Raw genomic sequence first — 19,174 nt, forward strand, 5'->3', positions numbered from 1 at the left:
CAATTGGAAGACATTGGTATTATGTAGAGGGACATATTGTCTTCCAATTGAGGTTTAGCTCACCCTCTATTCTATGAAGAATTTTGGGGTGATAGCCACTACACCTATGTTTGAGGAGATTTCGACTTACAATTTTTCTCGAAATATGTTCTCCTCCCTTTAAAAATTGACCTGTTCCGGCTTTTTCTTCGAAAACATCCATGTCGAGACATAATTGGCCTGTCAAGTTTTCAAATTGTCACCTCCTGTAACTACTTCAAAGAATCAATAAAAATTTGCAAACCATAGTATTCATGTAGAGGGACAATTGATCTTTCAATTGAGGTAAATCTCACCCCTACTCCGTATTAATAATCAACCCTACACCTAGGGTTGAGGAGATTTCGGCTTACAATTTTGCTCAAAATATGTCCCCCTCCGAATAAAAATTGACCTATTGAGGAATTTTCTCTGAAAACATAGTTGTCAAGACGTAATTGGCCTGGCAAGTTTTTAAATTGCCACCCTGTATAAACTTCTCATAAAATCTTCGGGTTTGTAATTTTTGCGTTGTTTTGAACCGTATTGGATGGATCTAATTCTTACACAGGGTATTTTCAACAGGGTCTCCACTTTTTTCTAGTTATCAATGAATTAATTGAAATTATGAAATCCATCCTTATTCCACGAAGGAAAGATTTCCATCTGTTCGTTTCCACGCATGTTACCATTCAGCAAAACGCTGCAACGATTAAGGCCCACGCAGAAATTGTCCAAGAATTGTTCCCGCTACTTCGAGCATCCAGTAAATAAAAACAAATTATTGATTGTATGTCGATCCCGAACCATTACAATACAATGTGGGTATTAGATTATGTCCGAGAACAGATAAAACAGGTTCTGGTCTCGGTGCACCTCCCGGTTATTATGTTATTCGCTAATATTTTTTTTTCATTGGAGAATGAGGTCGAATTCTGCATATCTTCAAAGGTCGACAATGATCGGTTGCGAATGTGAGAAAGCAAGTTTGGGAATAAATGCGTTGAGTATTTAAGGAAACAATTGGTGATCTGCTCTTTCGAGGGGACACTAAGGCAAGTTAAAGGTCTATGTTAACAAGCATATAACAACTACAATCAGAGAACGACATATGTCCTAATCTAAATATCCTAGGTTTTCCCCCTAAAAGGCTAAAAGGTGCCACAAAAAGGGGTGTTTTCGCTGTTTGGGCTAAAACGGACATCTGAATATTTTATACGAACGAGTTCATCATTATAGTTCACGTCAATTTGGACATGAGAAAAATTGCTGTAAAATGGATCCCCAAATGTTTGAATGTTGACCAAAAGCGTGCAAGGGTAGAATCTTCGCGTTCGATCTGTGCTAGATTTGAAAACGATGTAGACTTCTTAAACCGAATTGTTACTATGGATGAGACTTGGGGTACATTTCTACGATCCAGAAACAAAGCAACAATCGATGGAATGGCGACACTCTGGTTCTCCAAGACCTAAGAAGTTTCGTGTCCAAAAATCTGCTGGAAAAGTTCTTGCTTCAGTTTTTTGGGATTGCCATGGAGTACCTAATCATGATTGATTTTTTAGATAAGGCTAGAACAATAACCGGAGATTACTATTCGACATTACTGACCACAGTGAAAAAATTAAAGAGAAAAGACGCGGAAAACTATCCAAAGGTGTTTTGTTTTTGCAGGACAACGCCCTGCAGACAAATCTCATGTTGCCAAGCAAAAAATTCGTGATTTAGGGTTTGAAGTACTAGAACATCCCCCTTATTCACCAGATTTGGCTCCATCCGACTATCATCTCTTTCCCCAACTGAAAAAAAGTTTAGAAGGGCGTACATTTTCTTTCAACGAGAAGGTAATAAAAGCTGTGGAGGTCTGGTTTGCAGAGCAAGAAGAAACATTTTTGTTGAAAGGTCTAGAGACGTTGCAGGTTCGCTGTAATAAATGTATCAAATTAAGAGAAGAATATGTTGAGTAATAAAATATTTTGACATTGAAATTTTGTTTGGTTCTATAGTAGGCTAAGAACGGACTTAACACTGGACAGAGAGTCCTGACAGAAAATAATTTCTAAGCAAGGTATCCAATGCAGAATTTGCGTTTGCTCAAACAAGTTAATGACAAACTCCTAGTGTACCTAACAGAACGTAACGTTATTGTAGTTGCAATTTACATAATTCTACTTTGTCCATCTCATGTGAATCGAGAGTGCTCGGAAGGATTGTATCCGCGAAATAATGACGCTAACCACCATTATCTCCCTCGGACAACAAACAGTTTCCATTGAAATGATTAGATTCCATTACACTTAATTGAAACGGGTTGGGGCAGACACCGGCAACAATATATTTTTATAAAGTGTTTATTATTAAGATAATTTCTATATTTATAAAATATTTTCTGGTTTCCTATCTTGGACGGATAATAGTAAATAATTATAAAGCACATTATTAAGCGTTTTATCGCATGAGCAATTATTTCGACTCGTTTGTTTTTTAATTAGGAAAGCCTCTTCTATATAAGTAGTCGGGATTGGAACAACTTTTCCTGAAGAATGAAGACGATGATTCAGGGCCGCATTAACAGTGCATCGTGATGTGAGGAAACTTGAGGTCAGAAAATTATGAAATCATCATCATTACTGAACTCTGAAAAGATCCAAAAATCCTATCCATTCAAGTTTATCAGTTTCATATACTTCATTCTGAGTCAGAATCGGAGCCAAAAGGCTCAGCCGACGTTCTGTTTAAGAGTCAATGTCACTTATGGTAAAATAAGACTACCAGTTTGTGATAAACAAGTATAGAAGAAGTTGAAATTCAGTTCAAAACCGATTGGAAGGGTGATGACGTAGAAAGTCATGTTCAATTGACAGAACTGGATCCGTAAGCAGTGGCGTATCGGTAGACAATAGTAATTGGTAATGTTGAAGAGAATATTATTCAAAATAATTAAAACTTTTGTGTCAAAACGTTGTAATTATTTAAATTTTACTGCGTGATTATAGAGGGGTATAAAGTACAACTGCTCGTCAGTTTGAGTTCGTCAGAAAACAACTAAATATCGGGGAACCACCAGATTATCGTGTAAGCACGAAACGCTATGAAAAGTTCGCCGGGGAATCACCATGTTCAGTGTCACTGGTTGATCAAGAAATTTCTTGAGTCAAGACAAGAGATATATCTTGTCTTGACTTGGTATGTCAAGAAAACGTTGAGATATGATTTTTTCAAGATCCTTGACTTTTGCTCTGGTTTGTCATCAAGACAAGAATTTTTGTCTTGTCGACCCCTAATTCTTACGATAAGGGAAGAATTGTTGATAGTTCAGCCTCAAACCAAACTTGTTTGATGGGGAATTCTCCTCAACTTGGGTTATCACAGCATATGCAAGTTTAAACTGAATAATTATGAGTTTCATTCATGAATTTTTCAAATGCACTACGAAAACTATTCAAAATCATTCTTCAAATATGAGGTTTTAAAATTTAAATCGCTTCGTTTCTAGTTTTCGATTTGACAACAACGCCTACTAGAAAATAAAAAGAACAATGGCTTGTTTATAAAAAAACAGCTGTTGATGTACAACCAGCATAAGGCGCGAACTCACTGGCGAGCCTCAACAGCAACCGGACATAAAAATCCCATAAAATTTTACGATCTTCCTCGTTCATCGCAGACTTCATAGACAGCCATCTTCGTCTATCTCATCAAGATAAAGTATTTGTTGTACCCTATTATCAACGCATATTTCAGTCGATGTTGCCAACTTGTACAATAGAAACGAAACGCTTTAAATTTTAAATCTCATTTTTATTTTTCATTTTTAATTACTTAAAATATTTTTCTTAGGGAAACGGTTGAAATGGTTATTTCAAAATATGACGTTTCAAAGATATTTCATAAAAAATACATCATTTATCATTTTCGTCAGAAGGAATTGTCTATTTTCTATTGCCAAAAAGTCCAGTACATCAGATGTCATGAGATGAGTATCGATGGAACGGCAAATTTCCTTCGGTCGGTGTAAAACGCAATCCAACCCTGCCTACTTATTTCGACTTCCATTTAAAATCGACGAGATTATTCAGATTGCGATTGTGATGCAGAACAAAAACTAGCATCTCGTAAAACGGGAGCAACCAGCGCGACTCCGATGTCAGCTCATCTATTTCTTTAACATTTCTTCGATTGTCCGGTTTTTCGAAATTCTTACCGTATTAACTGTTGCTACTGAAAAGGACATGCGTCATCGAATCCGGTTCTTCCATCATACCAGCAATTCATAAGAACGGCGGATGAAGAAAACAATCCAGATAGCGTATAAACAATATCTTTTTTTTTTTTCAGCATCCTACACCGATGAGATGTCAACGACTTCTTCTATTCGAACATTATATATATAGGTAGAGTGTATTGTTAACGCACAAAATTCATATCATTGGTATATACCTACTTATTTATTTATATTAAATTACGTAACTTTTCACGTATGATTGAGGAGTCTGTTATGTTATGCATATGTTTTTTTACTGTTTTCATACGATTCAGAATAAACCATATTTTCCTGGGAAGATCAAAACCAGGCACTCTATTCGAGGGATCACATACTAATTCTTAGAAATGAGTTTCATTCATGAATTTTTCAAATGCAGCGCGAAAACTATTCAAAATCATTCTTCAAATATGAGGATTTAAAATTTTAATCGCTTCGTGTCTAGTTTACGATTTGACAAAAACGCCTACTAGAGAATAAAAAGAACAATGGCTTGTTTATAAAATATCAGCTGTTGATTTACAGCCATCATAAGGCGCGTACTCACTGGAAAGCCTCAACGGCAACCGGCCATAAAAACCCCATAAAATTTTACGTCCTTTCTCGTTCTTCACAGACTTCATAGACAGCCATCTGATCAAGATAGTGTATTTGTTGTCCTTTATTATCAACGCATATTTCAGTCCATGTTGCCAACTTGTGCAATAGAAACGAAACGCTTCAAATTTTAAATCTCATCAATATTTTCCATTTTTAAATACTTAAAACAATTTTTTTTTGGAAAATGTTGAAATGGTTGTTTCAGAATGTGGCGTTTCAAAGATATTTCATAAAAATACATCATTTTCGTCAGAAGGAGTATTCCCTATTTATAACTGCCGTCTTGTGTACGAATATGGATCAGTACAATGTTCGAAAAAAGGTATCAATTAAGTACAAATTCATTTATTTTTGTAATACAACGTAAAAAACTCGTTTTGGTTAGCATATCTCTACACTCGGTCTACTGTGGATGGCTTGTGACTCTTTGAAATACTGCATTATCCTTTTATGCTTTCCCATTTTTTCTCCAAATAAAAATATAAGCGTAGATCGTTTTCATGAGAACGTTTATCACAGGGCAAATATGTGGGAGCAATTCCTGCACTCAAAAACAATCATTTAAAAGGCGTGTATGCATTAGGCTCTTGCTGAGCCGCTTGTTGCGCGTAAAAGAACACTAAATTAGAGAGACAACTGCAAGCGAGAGATGCGGGAGAATAATATGCTCGACTATCATCCCAGATTTGATTTAGCGCCACCATTTTACGGTATTTTCTGTACGATTGTGAGATTGTCAGTATAAACAGTGGCGTGGAACAGCCGTAGAGCGGCATACAGCCTTTGTATCTGGATATTTTGGTACCACTATAAGTTCTTATCATTTTCTAAAATTTTTTTCATTTAAAAAAATCACATTCATTAGAAATAGGCGATTAATATGTGATCAGAAATCTTTTTTTAATTACGAGGATGTTTTGATATCTAGTTAGCCTAGACCAGTTCCATGCATATGTAAAAGCAAATATTGCGTTACCATAGCAACGAGCAATAACTCATTAGAAGTGTCAGTGTTAAGTTTGAGGTGAAAAAATTAAACCAGAGTTACGCAATGAATTGAAAGAAAGAAGATGTCCACCCAAATTGTGAAAATCGAAAAATCGGAGTATCGAGCCATCATCAACTACCTATTTGAAAGGGTTAAGAAGTGAGCAGATCTATGAAGATATGCTTAATACCCTTGGTGATCAATGTCCTTCGTATGCGACCGTGAAAAATTGGACTGCAAGCTTCAAAAGAGGTAAATTTTCCATGGAAGATGATGACCGATCGGGAAGGCCAGTTTCTGTGTCAATCCCCGAAAATATGGACGCAGTTCATGACATGATTGTATCAGACCGTCGAATTGGGCTAAAACGGATATCTGAAGCACTGCATATTTCATACGAACGCGTTCATCATATACTTCACGTCATTTGGACATGAGAAAAATTGATGCAAAATGGATCTCCAAATGTTTGAATGTTGACTAAAAGCGTGCGATCTGTGCTCGATTTGAAAACGATGTAGACTTCTTAAACCGAATTGTTACTATGGATGACACTTGGATACATTTCTACGATCCAGAAACAAAGCAGCAATCGATAGAATGGCGACACTCTGGTTCTCCAAGACCTAAGAAATTTCCTGTCCAAAAATCTGCTGGAAAAGTTCTTGTTTCAGTTTTTTGGGATTGCCATCTAGTAATCATGATTGATTTTTTGGATAAGGGTAGAACAATAACCGGAAATTACTATTCGACATTACTGACCACTCTACCGAAAAAATTAATAAACTTGAATTATGAATGTAATGTCCTTGTTTCTGCCAATATTCGATTTTCAACTGCTGCTCTTGCCATTTCCATTCAGACTCTCAAATCAATAAAGCTCAAAAATTTCTAATTTTCAATTCTAGACATAAAACAGAAAATATCAAAATGATTTACGGCCGTTTTCAGTAATCCTATCTATCAATTGTTTCAGTTACTGAAGATAGAAAATGCATGTGATTTCGTTTCTATGATCTATCTGTAGATATATTTCAGAATGGTTACCAATGGTTACTTATCGTCAGTAAGTGAAACGATGGATAGATAGGTTTATCGAAAATGGCCGTAAACATACTTTGTAATTACAGTAACAAATAATTTGACTTGGTTGATGAAATTTTCCATAGTTATTAATTAATTTTTGATCATAATGTCAATACCCTCTTAAACGTCGAACCTTTAGGTATGAGATATATAGTCTCGATTGCAATTCGATTATCGTTTCGAGCTGTCAAGAAATAAACCCTATTCTCAAAGTATTAAGTAGAAAATATCCATCTTCCTGTCGATCCGCTACTGATCCCTCCATAACAAACAAAGAACCCGAAAGAATACCTCGTGATTCTTGAGCGGGGTCCAGCGTACAGAAAAAATCACGTATGATCGATGACAGCCAGTCTCTGCGCCCGACAAGAAGAAGAAGAACCCTTCCCGCTGTTCGAGTCTGGCGTGACAATAAAAATTATAGCTGGTCATGGAGCTGGAAACAACAGGTCCAACTGGATTGTGGATTGCATTCATTAGCGGGCGACACGCAAACCGTGTATTGTGCTTGTAGAAAGAATTGTAAGAAGTTGAATGTTTTTTTTAATGCGCTGCCAACAAGACGGTTGGTGCAGGAGACGGTTGGGTTCTTAAGGGAGTTATGGCTACATTTGAAACGGGGATTCGACTAAGTTCGCTCACTTTGAATTGGAAATTGGTAGCATGAGCGATATACAGGGTGTCGCCACTGAAAAATGCCAGACTTCATGTCTATCTATACATTTTATGCTACCAAAACAAGTACAATTTATTTGGGAGGCAACACAGTGTGATTCCTGGTCCAAAAACCTCTTTTAAAAACATGGGGTCAAATATACACAACTTCTCAGATATAGGGTATCCCAAAGGGGAGTTGGAGTGAATCGACTTATGTTAATAGTGGTTAATTAGGTCATCAGCTCAAAGTGTAAACGAAAACTTGGCAAAACGAAACGGTTTGTATCACAAAATCAAAGTGCAGGATTTTTATTCAATGACAAGGATCAAGCTGGTTTGGCTGTGTTGGGATTGCCATATCATTACGAATTTTAGTAAGAAATTTGAGAGTAAGCTTAATCAAAACAACTGGAGGAAGAGAGAAGAATGAAAACCAAAATAAAAGAAGATGGTTATACTGAAACAAGCAAAGCATATATCTCTAAAAGGAATTTTAAACAATAAAAAACACTAGAAAGAAACCATAACAATACCAATACAAGAAGGTCATCAGTCATCAACTGAGTGTTCCTAGGAATGTACAGCAAAAAGGCTTAGCAGAGAGAATCAACCTCACTTTGATAAATATGGGGATGAAAGATCCAGAGACGGAGTGTTAGAATGTGGTATTTAGATAACTGTATTTGGGGTTTGGCGTTGTGACAGTGATTGTCTGTACAAGGTGAGCCTTTGACTCGTACAATTATTTTAACTTTAGATTCTTGAGGTCAAAAGAACTGTTTTTTCCTTGACAATGTTTTCCGAATCGGCTTGGTTTGAAAGATACAGACCGTTGAAAAACCAAAAATTTGATTTTTACTTCTATCTAGTTTTTCATTAGTTCGATAATTCTTTTCCGAACACAAGATATGCACCCACGTCTTCCAGTTTTCTCATTATGACCATTACGTACCATAAAAACACCAAAAATGCAAAGTACCCAATTCGTGAAATTAAATTTGACGCTATCTAATGAATACTTGAACGCTTTGTGAAATGAAGTATTCGTCATATTTTCTCGTATAATGCGCAGTTTTCGAGTACTTTTTTGTTCAAAAATTGAAAAGTATCTGGGAAATAAGGATAAATTCAGATGCAAACCACCCGCCGATATGAATATCAACAGTATCTGGGAAAGTTGAAAAATTGGGTACTTTGGCTGAGTACAACTCTGTTCAAAAGATCCACAGATGTGTAGTGTCACAGCTAGTTATTCTGAAGATAATATTGTTTTTCTAGGGGTGACACAGCCCATTATGAAAACTTAAAATGCCTATATCTTTTTATCAGGGCCGAATCGGAAAAAATGGTGAAATAAAAAAGTGTTTCTTTTGACTTCAAGAATTTACTGCTAAAATATTTGTACGGGTCAAAGACTCACAGTGTATAATTATAATGAGGACAAATTCAGATGCATACCACCCGCTGATATAAATATCAACAAATGTTACGATCTGAATTGAACTAGCCAATGTGCCATCGTCTAGGCCCCAAATGGAGTACGCTCCATCGAAGAAAAGCAGATGCTGACCATGGTTTCGGTCTCATTTGACCTCAACAGAGCAACACAGTTTTTTCTCCGATGGAGAACGTTTGGAATTGATGTACCCTTATTCAATACTGGCAAGCGCTATGAGTTATCCAGTAACACAGCAACTACTGAGTACTATACAGTTACCAGAGCGCCACCCAGTATGAAACGGTGTTCGATTCAATCCCCTCCAGATAGAAACTAAGACGAAGACAATAGCATATGTCCCATATTTTCCCTAACGTATAATATCCCTGTATAATTATAACTTGAAAAGACATGGAAGTTATTTTATCTGCATTTTTACTTGAGAACATTTTCTGTACACTGCGAAATCAGTTAGAGACTGACACCTTCCTGGTACTTTATATTCTGTGATCCACACGTCTAATGCACTGATGCGACTGTCTGAAGGTGTAGACATAACAGTTTCCATTCTAGACGTTTGTAATCTCGTAGAACTGTGCATATACGGTTAGGAAATCAGTGCGAAAAACTTTTTTGGGACGACGTCTGGGCAGAATATGAGTACTACCGTCTAGTCCCAGTAGTTGTTAATCACAACGCTCCTTGCAATACCGCTGAGGTCGTCAGTCCTGACGACTGCATCTCAGTAGTTTTAATCGCTCTGCCGCGACATTGGTCCGACTCGGTGGACCGCTAGAGCGTCAATTAAATAACTTAATTAGCCGGGCAGTCGAGCCAATCAAGCTGTCATGCCGGAATCAATCCGGTGCTAGCTGACGGGACTAACGCTCGGCGGTCAAACAATGGGCTGCCAGCCGAAATTCCTATGGTCCTCGACGGCTTCGAGGTGATTCATAGGATCGGATGGAGATGGATTGGTTTTCCGTACGCTGCACTATGAAATTAGTGGCCATGTGTTTATTGGAAACTGTGGTGTATGGAATGGGGAATTTTCCTCAATTTGGGTTATCACTGCATATGCAAGTTTAAACTGGATAATTACGAGTTTCATTCATGATTTTTTCAATAACAGCTGTTGATCTACAGGCGCCTGCTTACTGGCGAGCTTCAACTGCAACCGGCCATAAAAATCCCATAAAATTTGACGACCTTCCTCGTTCGTCGCAGACTTCATAGACAGCCATCTTTGTCTATCTCATTAAGATAATGTATTTGTTGTCCTTTATTATCAAGGCATATTTCAGTCGATGTTGCCAACTTGTGCAATCCACATGAAACGCTTTAAATTTTAAATACCCATTAATATTTTTCATTTTTAAGTGCTTAAAATATTTTTTTTGGGAAACGGTTGAAATGGTTATTTCAAAATGTGACGTTTCAAAGATATTCCATAACAAATACATCATTTTCGTCAGAAGGAGTATTCCCTCGATTTTTTTTGTTATAGGGCATTATGGAGGGTAGACAGAAAGAGAACAGTGTTCAATGAAAAATTGAAATAATGAAGGGGACATGTTTGATGGTTTAATTTTTTTGAGCTGGTGACACCACCACACTCTGCAGAATCAATTCAACATTTTGCTTATTTCCTTTAATATGTGCATGGCAGGTTCCTGGAGTGATATTAGAAAGAACATTTCTCTCAAGTTCTCAAAGATAATCTCTTCCAGTATTGAAACTCGAAATTTTATCGAGCTCGGTGCAACCGTTCGGTTTTCACGTTTTTTCAACTGTCTCCAATTCTTTGAGAATTTTTAGAAACTGAAATTTTGATCGACACACGTAGCTGGTGTCCGGGAGACTTGCTCAGGTAGGAGACTTGAACCACCTCAAATATTTCAATTCTAATTTCGCGCTACCGGTATCGTAAATAGCTATTTGCGACATACTCGTAACAAGGCACAACTAGTGGCGGCTCCATTTTGGCCGCCATCAGAACAGTTCTTATAAAAAAAAAAGAAACTTCATTACAGTACCTACACTCCCAAAACCTAAACTATGCCCAGGAAGGTTTGTCGGGCCAACTTGTCGACAATAGGGAATACTCCTTCTGATGAAAATGATCTATTTTTTATGAAATATCTTTGAAACGTCACATTTTGAAATAACCAATTCAACCGTTTCCCCAAAAAAAAAATATTTTGAGTACTTAAATATGACACATAAAAATGGGTATTTAAAATTTAAAGCGTTTCGTTTCTATTGCACAAGTTGGCAACATCGACTGAAATATGCGTTGATAATAAACGACAACAAATACACTATCTTGATGAGGTAGACAAAGATGACTATGAAGTCTGCGACGCACGAGGAAGGATGTAAAGTTTTATGGGATTTTTATGGCCGTTTGCTGTGGAGGGTTGAGGCGCCTTCTGATGGCTGTAAATCAACAGTTGTTTGTTTATAAACAAGCTGATCGGACATTGTTCTTTTCAATGTCTTGTTATCGCTGTTGCCAAATCGTGAACTCCGCACAAAGCGATTTAAATTTTGAAACCTCATATTTGAAGAATGATTTCGAATAGTTTCCGCGGTGCATTTGAAAAATTCATGAATGAAACTCATAATTACTCAGTTTAAACTTGCATATGCTGTGATAACCCGAATCGAGGAGAATTCCCCATTTACGTGTAGACACTGGGGACAATTCCGAGAAGACAATATAACAAACAGGCTTTTCTAATCTACCAACACAACGATCAATCACGGGCGCGGATAAAGAAACGCCGACCGCGGAACAGAATGCCTATCTGCATCTTATTATTTCGTCAATAAGACGGAATCGGTCCCGTTCCTATAGGAATTTCGAGATACCAGATTCAATTACAAGTTTTCCGAGGCGTTCGCGCACCATAATTAATAGTTGGATGTCAAAGTCGGAAACGGTAATCCCGTACGCGATTGAATCATTATATCGAAACGTCGACGCGGGTTGACAATAATCAGTCATGTGGCCGGGAATATGAATGGTTCGAGCGTTCCGATACGTTTGAGAATTGAACGCGAACCGAGAGCTGTTCCAAATCGGAAGGAATGAATGATGATGGTCTTGTGGAGGATACAGAGGGCTTTACCCAACTTCCGAACGGTTAAATTATGCGATTTGATAGTTGCCGAGTTAAGGTGAACGCTGTTGGGCGCTCAGGTCGCTAAGAGGCAGATATTTCGCGATTCTCATTATACCCGGAGTCTGTGAAAGTCTGGAAGCCATAAGTTTGAAGGCTAAGCTTCTGATCACTTAATTTTCAGAAGGTTAGAAATACACCTGACCCTGATTTGACACATATTGTACCTATTGACCTCCAAACAGTAGGTACTAGTCGAAATTTTATGGCTGGTCTGACAGTGGTTTTAATGACCTACTTGTTATTTTCTAAACAATGAAAAAAAAAGGTTTTTCTCAGATAAATCGTAGACTTATTCGATGATATGTTACTATTTAATAGGTCTCGATGATGCCTAAGGGTACGTTCATACCGAAGATGCCTGGATGAGCGCGGTGGAGGTCGCGGTCGCGGTCGAGGTTTACATCGATGCCTGGCTGTACATGTCAAAGATGCTTTCCTTTCAGTCAAAGCTTTCAGCTTTTTAGTATTATTTGAGGTTTTAGAAGAGGCTGACGTAATCCGGAAGTTTTTTCATTGAATATTTAATAATGTACAGAAGCAACAGTAGTGATGATAGTGATTGCATGTCTGCAGGAGAAAAGTGGTGGATGATATGTAATTCTTCAAATCGCAGGTTTAGTGCCCATCCTATAAACCAAAGAAGACAATACCTGGGGGAATACCATCACTTGTTTAAAGAGCTTCGAAATCATTCTGGCAGATTTCATGCCTATATGAGAATGAGTCTAGATTCATTCCAGTATATATATGACAACATAAAAATGAAAATTGAACGTTGCAATTATAATAACTATCATACGAACCCGATTTTAGCTGAAGAAAAACTAGTAGTGACAATAAGGTAAGTGAAAATATATTTTTAATTAACATTTTTGATTAACATTATTAATTATTGCAATTTAGTTTAAATTAAACGTGTATAGTTATTCGAAGATTCTAAATCTGCTGAGGTCTGATCCGTGGGTATGGAGGAGGGTAATTCATACGGCAGAAAAGACTGCGTATTCCAGTGTGGTTCACACCGAGAAAGACCAGATTGGGTATGTGGGGCGTGTTCTATTTGAGTTGTAGTATGGGCCTGATTCGAAGGATAGAGTATTCCAAATAAATGGTTCTGCATATCCATCCGGAATTTTAATTTATCTCGAGGAGCCAATTTTTTCACGTAAGGGAGAAGGGAATTGAAAAAGCCTATATCTTCATCATTGGGGTCCCGGGATATTTTATTCGTCCGTAAGGCTAGTTTTTCTTTTTCAATATCAACTAGCTGTCTCCCAATTTCTATTTGTGGCGTTAGTCGCCGTTTATAACCTGTTCGAGATATAGAGTATTTTGAACCTGAAGAAGCCTGATTTACAGGTGCAACCACATCTTGATGTGATTCTGAACTAGGACTCATCACATTTGTCTGTTCAGCGTCACTATTAGATTCCTCCACATTTGAATACTCTGAATCCTGTGTTTCGTGCATTAAATTTGTAGATGAGTGACGAGGCGTGAACTGATCGCGCAGAAAATGTAATTTTTCAAAATAAGGCCACTGGCAAACAATTTCATTTTCCGCCCCATCTCCTGACCGACCCTGAATTTTCTTTATTTGTTTCCCATATTCTTGTCTTATATTTTTCCAATATTTTCGTGCTTCTGCTTCTGTAACAAGAAACAATATTGAAAGTCGGTGTTTTCACGACAACAAAAAATATCATAATTAGATGGAGCATTAATTTATGAGAGTGCAAAAAATATTAATTATACTCGCTTCGTAAAGTTTTTTATTGTTTAAACTTATTTTTTGTTACAGATATCTTGCAACAGGATGCAGTTTCAGATCATTGGCCTTCTCGTTTAGGATGGGAATCTCGACAGTGGGAAAAATTATTAAGGAAGTATGCGAAGCTCTATGGGAAGTGTTCCAGCCACTTCACATGAAACAACCCACAACGGCTGACTTTTTACGGATATCTGAAGAATATGAAAGACTTTGGGATTTTCCAAACTGCATTGGATCGTTAGATGGCAAACACGTTCGAATAAAGTGTCCTTCTCACTCAGGTTCCATGTTTTTCAACTACAAACATTACTTCTCCATAGTTTTACAAGGGCTAGTTGATGACCACTATAGATTTATTTCTATTGACGTCGGTGGCTACGGGAAGCAGAGTGACGGAGGAACATTCCAGGCTTCAAAACTTTCCAAATTGTTAGAAAAAAACAAATTAGGAATCCCAGAGGAAAAAATAATACCTCATTCTAACCATAAACTACCTCATGTTTTTATTGCCGATGAAGCTTATCCCCTAAAAGAAAACTTAATGAAACCCTATTCCGGACAAATGTTGAACCCCTCACAAGAAAATTTCAATAGGCGATTATCTCGCGCTCGAAAATGTGTTGAGTGTGCATTTGGAATATTATTTGCGAAATGGAGAATTTTGAGTTGTGTAATTGAAACACACGAAGATACTGCGGATAGTATTATTAAAGCAATCTGTATACTACATAACATCATTATTGATAAAGAGTCATATCTTATGAATATTTCAGACTATCCACCAATCCCAGAAAGGTGTAATTTACAAAGGTCTAGATCGCATAATGCTTCAACTAACAGAGCAAAAATAATTCGGCAAAAATTTACCGAGTATTTTGACGTCAATCCTTTAAATTCACATTAATAATATGTAAGCATGATAATAATACATAACACTGTACAGAGTTTGAAAATGATTTGAATATTATAAAAAATGTTATAGTTACATAAAATATTCTATGTTATTCAATATACTTACCTGTCACTTTAAATGTTGCTGCTATTTTCTTCCACTCCCTTGCCAGAACATGCCTGTTGTGATGTTGTTTATGTCGCTTATCCCATATAGCAGGAATACTAAAGACCAAATCTATTAGTTCATCCTTATTCATTGTAACTGAAGACAAATAACGTAACTGAAGACAAATCGAAATAACCGAAATGAACCAAACGGCTGACAAACGAACTGAAAAATAAATACGTTACCCTGGTGAATGTCACGTGATTTGAAGAGCGCCAATAAGCGTGCAATGTACCTCGCGGCAATAGCTCGATCGCCATATAAAATCAAATTATTTTGTTCTGCGATCGACATCGCTGTAAACCGCGATGATAAGCGGCGAGGGTGAACGGGTGAAACATCCTTGGTATGTACGGTCCCATTAGAATATGAAGGTTTGTTTCGACATCGATGTAAAGATCGCGACCGCGACCTCCACCGCGCTCATCCAGGCATCTCTCATCCAGATATATGGATGAGCGATCTACATCGCTGTAAACCGCGATGATAAGCGGCGAGGGTGAACGGGTGAAACCTCCTTGGTATGTACGGTCTCATTAGAATATGAAGATTTGTTTTGAAATCGATGTAAAGATCGCGACCGCGACCTCTACCGCGCTCATCCAGGCATCTTCGGTATGAACGTACCCTAAATGTTCTCGAATAGGGGCGCATCACTATAAAAGATACGCGCCGATTTCCAAACAGCAGTTAGTGTTCTAAATGCTAGAAAACGGCGAATTCCTGAAGAGTTACAGAGTTCAAAGCAGTGGAAGTAATTTTAATGAGTGTGTAGATAATTCAGAATCCTTGTACATAAATTAGTGTATTAGTTGAGTAAATAAAGTAGACGTTCTGGAAAGAAGACTATTCAATTAACCCTAGAGCACGGAACACTATAACGCATCATACTCTGCTGTACGCTGGATACAGCGTAAGAGACTTTCATCCATCTCGGCATAACCGTTCGGTTTTGACGAATTCTTAAGTGAAATTCGCAATTTTCCTAGATGAAAATCTCAACGAAGGGTGATAGGCTTTCGAAACTGCTAGCAATAGTTTCAGCGTATTCGAAAACTTCCACTCTTCATTTTCGAGTTGACTTCGAAGAGCTCTGTGGAGTGCAGTTCTGTATTGAATCATAAAGGAATATTTTGACGTTTTGTAAAATAAAAGTTGTAACGTGGTTTCCTCGGAGAAAACTTATCTCGAGCGCCAGCTATTCTTTTCACTAGGAAGAATAGCAAACCTACCAGAGTAGCTTCTAGTCGGAGACAGAGTTCGCTGTTATCTAGGGTTGTAGCGATAACGAAGTAGTCAAAATCAAATTGTGTACCAGTTTATTCACACCTTCGGAAACTGATTATATATACAACGGAAATAGGTGTATGCATGAAATATGAGCGAATCTATCAGCAAACATACATTTTGGAATTCCGATCACGAGCACTTTATAAAGTTTATACCGGGTACAGTGAAGATCAAAGGTTGTTCAATAAAATGCGTCAATCAGAACTGACGAAATGAATACTAAGGATGACCTCGCGAAGTGAAATGACTTGCTATACAGTATCGGGATGTAATTAATTGTATTTCTCCAATGAAAAGAAATACAACCAGGGCGGATCTATTCGAGACTTTTATTCGCTACCCCAAGGGCTAAAGCTCCATGACTGATAGCGAAGAAAAAGTCTATTTTGAGCGCAACTGCGGGATTTCACTGACGACGAGCGGTATCTCTTATCCTCTATCCCAAGGGCTTACGCACCATGACTGATAGAAAAGAAGAGATTTCGGTTTCAATACTCATGACGCGGAACGGCTTGTCGTGCACACAATTAAAGTCGAATCGCAGAGAAAAGAGAGTACGGAGCGTAAAAGAGTAAAAGAGTCAAAGTAAATAGACTGAAGTAAAAGAGCAGAAATCAAAGAGTGACCGTCGCGGGGGAAAATCTGCTTTTATAGGCAAATCCCCCCACACGTTAAAATCTGAAAATTCCAGAATGCGACAAGAGTGAAAAAACGTCGTCAGCTCCGGTTTATAGCATATCAACATCAGAAAAACGTCGAAATCTTCAACGGCATGCAAGAAAAACAACGTTAAACACAGATAAACGGTTTTTTACATTTACTCTGCCTATCGGAATGAATGTACTGAATATTGGAGAATTAAATATTTTCAAAGGCGGAAAATGTAAAATGAAAGGAATGCACTAAAATGAACTCCAATTTTTCTCAGAAAACTGGAGATCATTATTGTATTGTTCTTTTTCTCGTATAATGTTTTATTTACTCAAACAATTATTCTTTTCTTCTGCAACGAACAACAGATTTTTTCTGAGTATTCGATAATTATCGAAGGTGAAAAAGCAATCAGGAACTCATTAAAAACAATATCGTCAGGTGCAAATGAGTTTCATCAATGAAAGAACGCTTCTGTAGAATACCAGAATACCATCATGATCGGATAGTCCATACCTCCCAATATTCCTTCGACTACACTTCGAGTAGGTTGGTAGCAATGGCTCCGAGGGTCTTACTTGCCGGAGGTTCACTTTCTTCACCATACACCTGCCAGCCACAACAAAATCAAGTTCGCTATTATTATGATTCTGTAAATCAAGATCGCCCTCGGGGGCACAGAAGCGAACGCTCGGTCCGGAGATTTCAGAATGAGTGGGATGGGGTATTACGGTAGAATAGGTGTGAATTGTGGTGCCTTTACTGTTGCACCGAAATGAATCGAGGATATCGTCGAATTGATCTGGAGAGAATGAGCGCTCAAGGGTGTTTGTAATTGTAACACACACTCTTGGACGAAACGGATCAATCATGTATTTCATAACCGGATGATCGGTGATTAGAGATAGAGCGCAAATGGGTTTTCCAATGTAATTTGTATTGTGAATACGTGGAAGTGTTTATGTGAACGTAATCAGTTTGATTTGAAATGAATGTAATGAATGTTTTGTTCTATTTTCGAAAAATAAGTTCTTGGAGAAGACGATCTCATATAACCATACAGATGTGTGCCTAAACGGATCTGATGCCATGGAAGGCTCGATGAAAGTTCGAGATTTATTAGTAATAAGAAGAGTTGCTCCTTCAGAATACGTATCACATTTAGATCTCCGATGATTTTTCTGAGAGATACACGTGTCGAAAGTTTACCTTCGAAAAGTTTCCAAAAATATGCGGTCAGTTAAAGAATCGTCAAGATACGAACAGTGGCACCGAGCTCTATGAAATTTCGAGATTTATTACTAGAAGAGTTGCTCTTTCAAAGTATCCATCACATTTCTGATGAAATATGTAGCACCGTGAAAAACATCCAGAATCTGGGGATAACCGAATCGACGCGAATTTGACCGATTTTTGGCCCATGAGGGACATACCGTTTCCACAACCCACCGATGGGTATAAAAGGATATGTCCTCAACGATGGTCAATTGATTATGAATTCTGTATCGAGTGCCGAGTTCGTTATGAGTGATAGTTTGATATGTATTCCTTTTCCTCTGTGAGGTACGTGTAGAGATATGCTTAAACCCGGGCTTTCTCAGCTTTTAATTGCATTTCGTCGCCCCGTGATTTTCACAGCTTAAATTGCTTAGTGCCATAACTGCTGGAGACAACATCCGTATAAGACAGTCAACCGTACTTTTAACTGGAAACCTCAGTTTCAACCACCTATCCTAACTAGTTCTACCACTGCTGGAAGTACGACTTTCTAGCTGCAAATCGTTAGGAGCAGAAACCAGAGTGGTGAACAAGTGTGCCTCTTCCCCTATCATAATCAGTTCTACCGCTGCTAGGATTACGATTTTCTGGCTGGCGTGCAAACACGTTGGGAGCAGAAACCAGAGTGATAAACAATTTTCACCATTTTCCTTATCTTTTTTGGTTTCTCTTAGCTGGAAGTACGATTTCTGGCTGGCCTGGCAACCCGTTGCGAGCAGAAAACAATGCAGAGATATTTCTCTCAACACCGTGCTTTGTTTCCCGACATGCAATTCCGTAGTTTTGAAGCTGAGTATGTCAAGGGGAAGTAATACCTCAAGAATCCTCATTTAAAAACGGCTTTCACTTGGTTTTAATTAACGCTTTCAATTTTCTACGCTTAGC

The 19,174-nt window shown here is 37.8% G+C and overlaps 1 protein-coding gene across 1 annotated transcript; it reads right to left on the reverse strand.

Annotated features, from left to right (window-relative positions):
* Nucleotides 1-12,630: 12,630 nt before the first annotated feature.
* Nucleotides 12,631-15,474, reverse strand: LOC123309332. The gene is made up of 2 exons (XM_044892399.1): nucleotides 15,029-15,474; nucleotides 12,631-13,889 (listed from the first exon to the last, which is right to left on the reverse strand). Exons 1-2 carry the CDS (start codon nucleotides 15,159-15,161, stop codon nucleotides 13,144-13,146), a joined length of 879 nt encoding a protein of 292 aa, XP_044748334.1. The 5' UTR covers nucleotides 15,162-15,474; the 3' UTR covers nucleotides 12,631-13,143.
* Between the last annotated feature and the right edge of the window lie 3,700 nt (nucleotides 15,475-19,174).

The sequence above is a fragment of the Coccinella septempunctata genome, chromosome 3, assembly GCF_907165205.1.
Source record: "Coccinella septempunctata chromosome 3, icCocSept1.1, whole genome shotgun sequence".
Lineage (NCBI taxonomy): Eukaryota > Metazoa > Arthropoda > Insecta > Coleoptera > Coccinellidae > Coccinella > Coccinella septempunctata.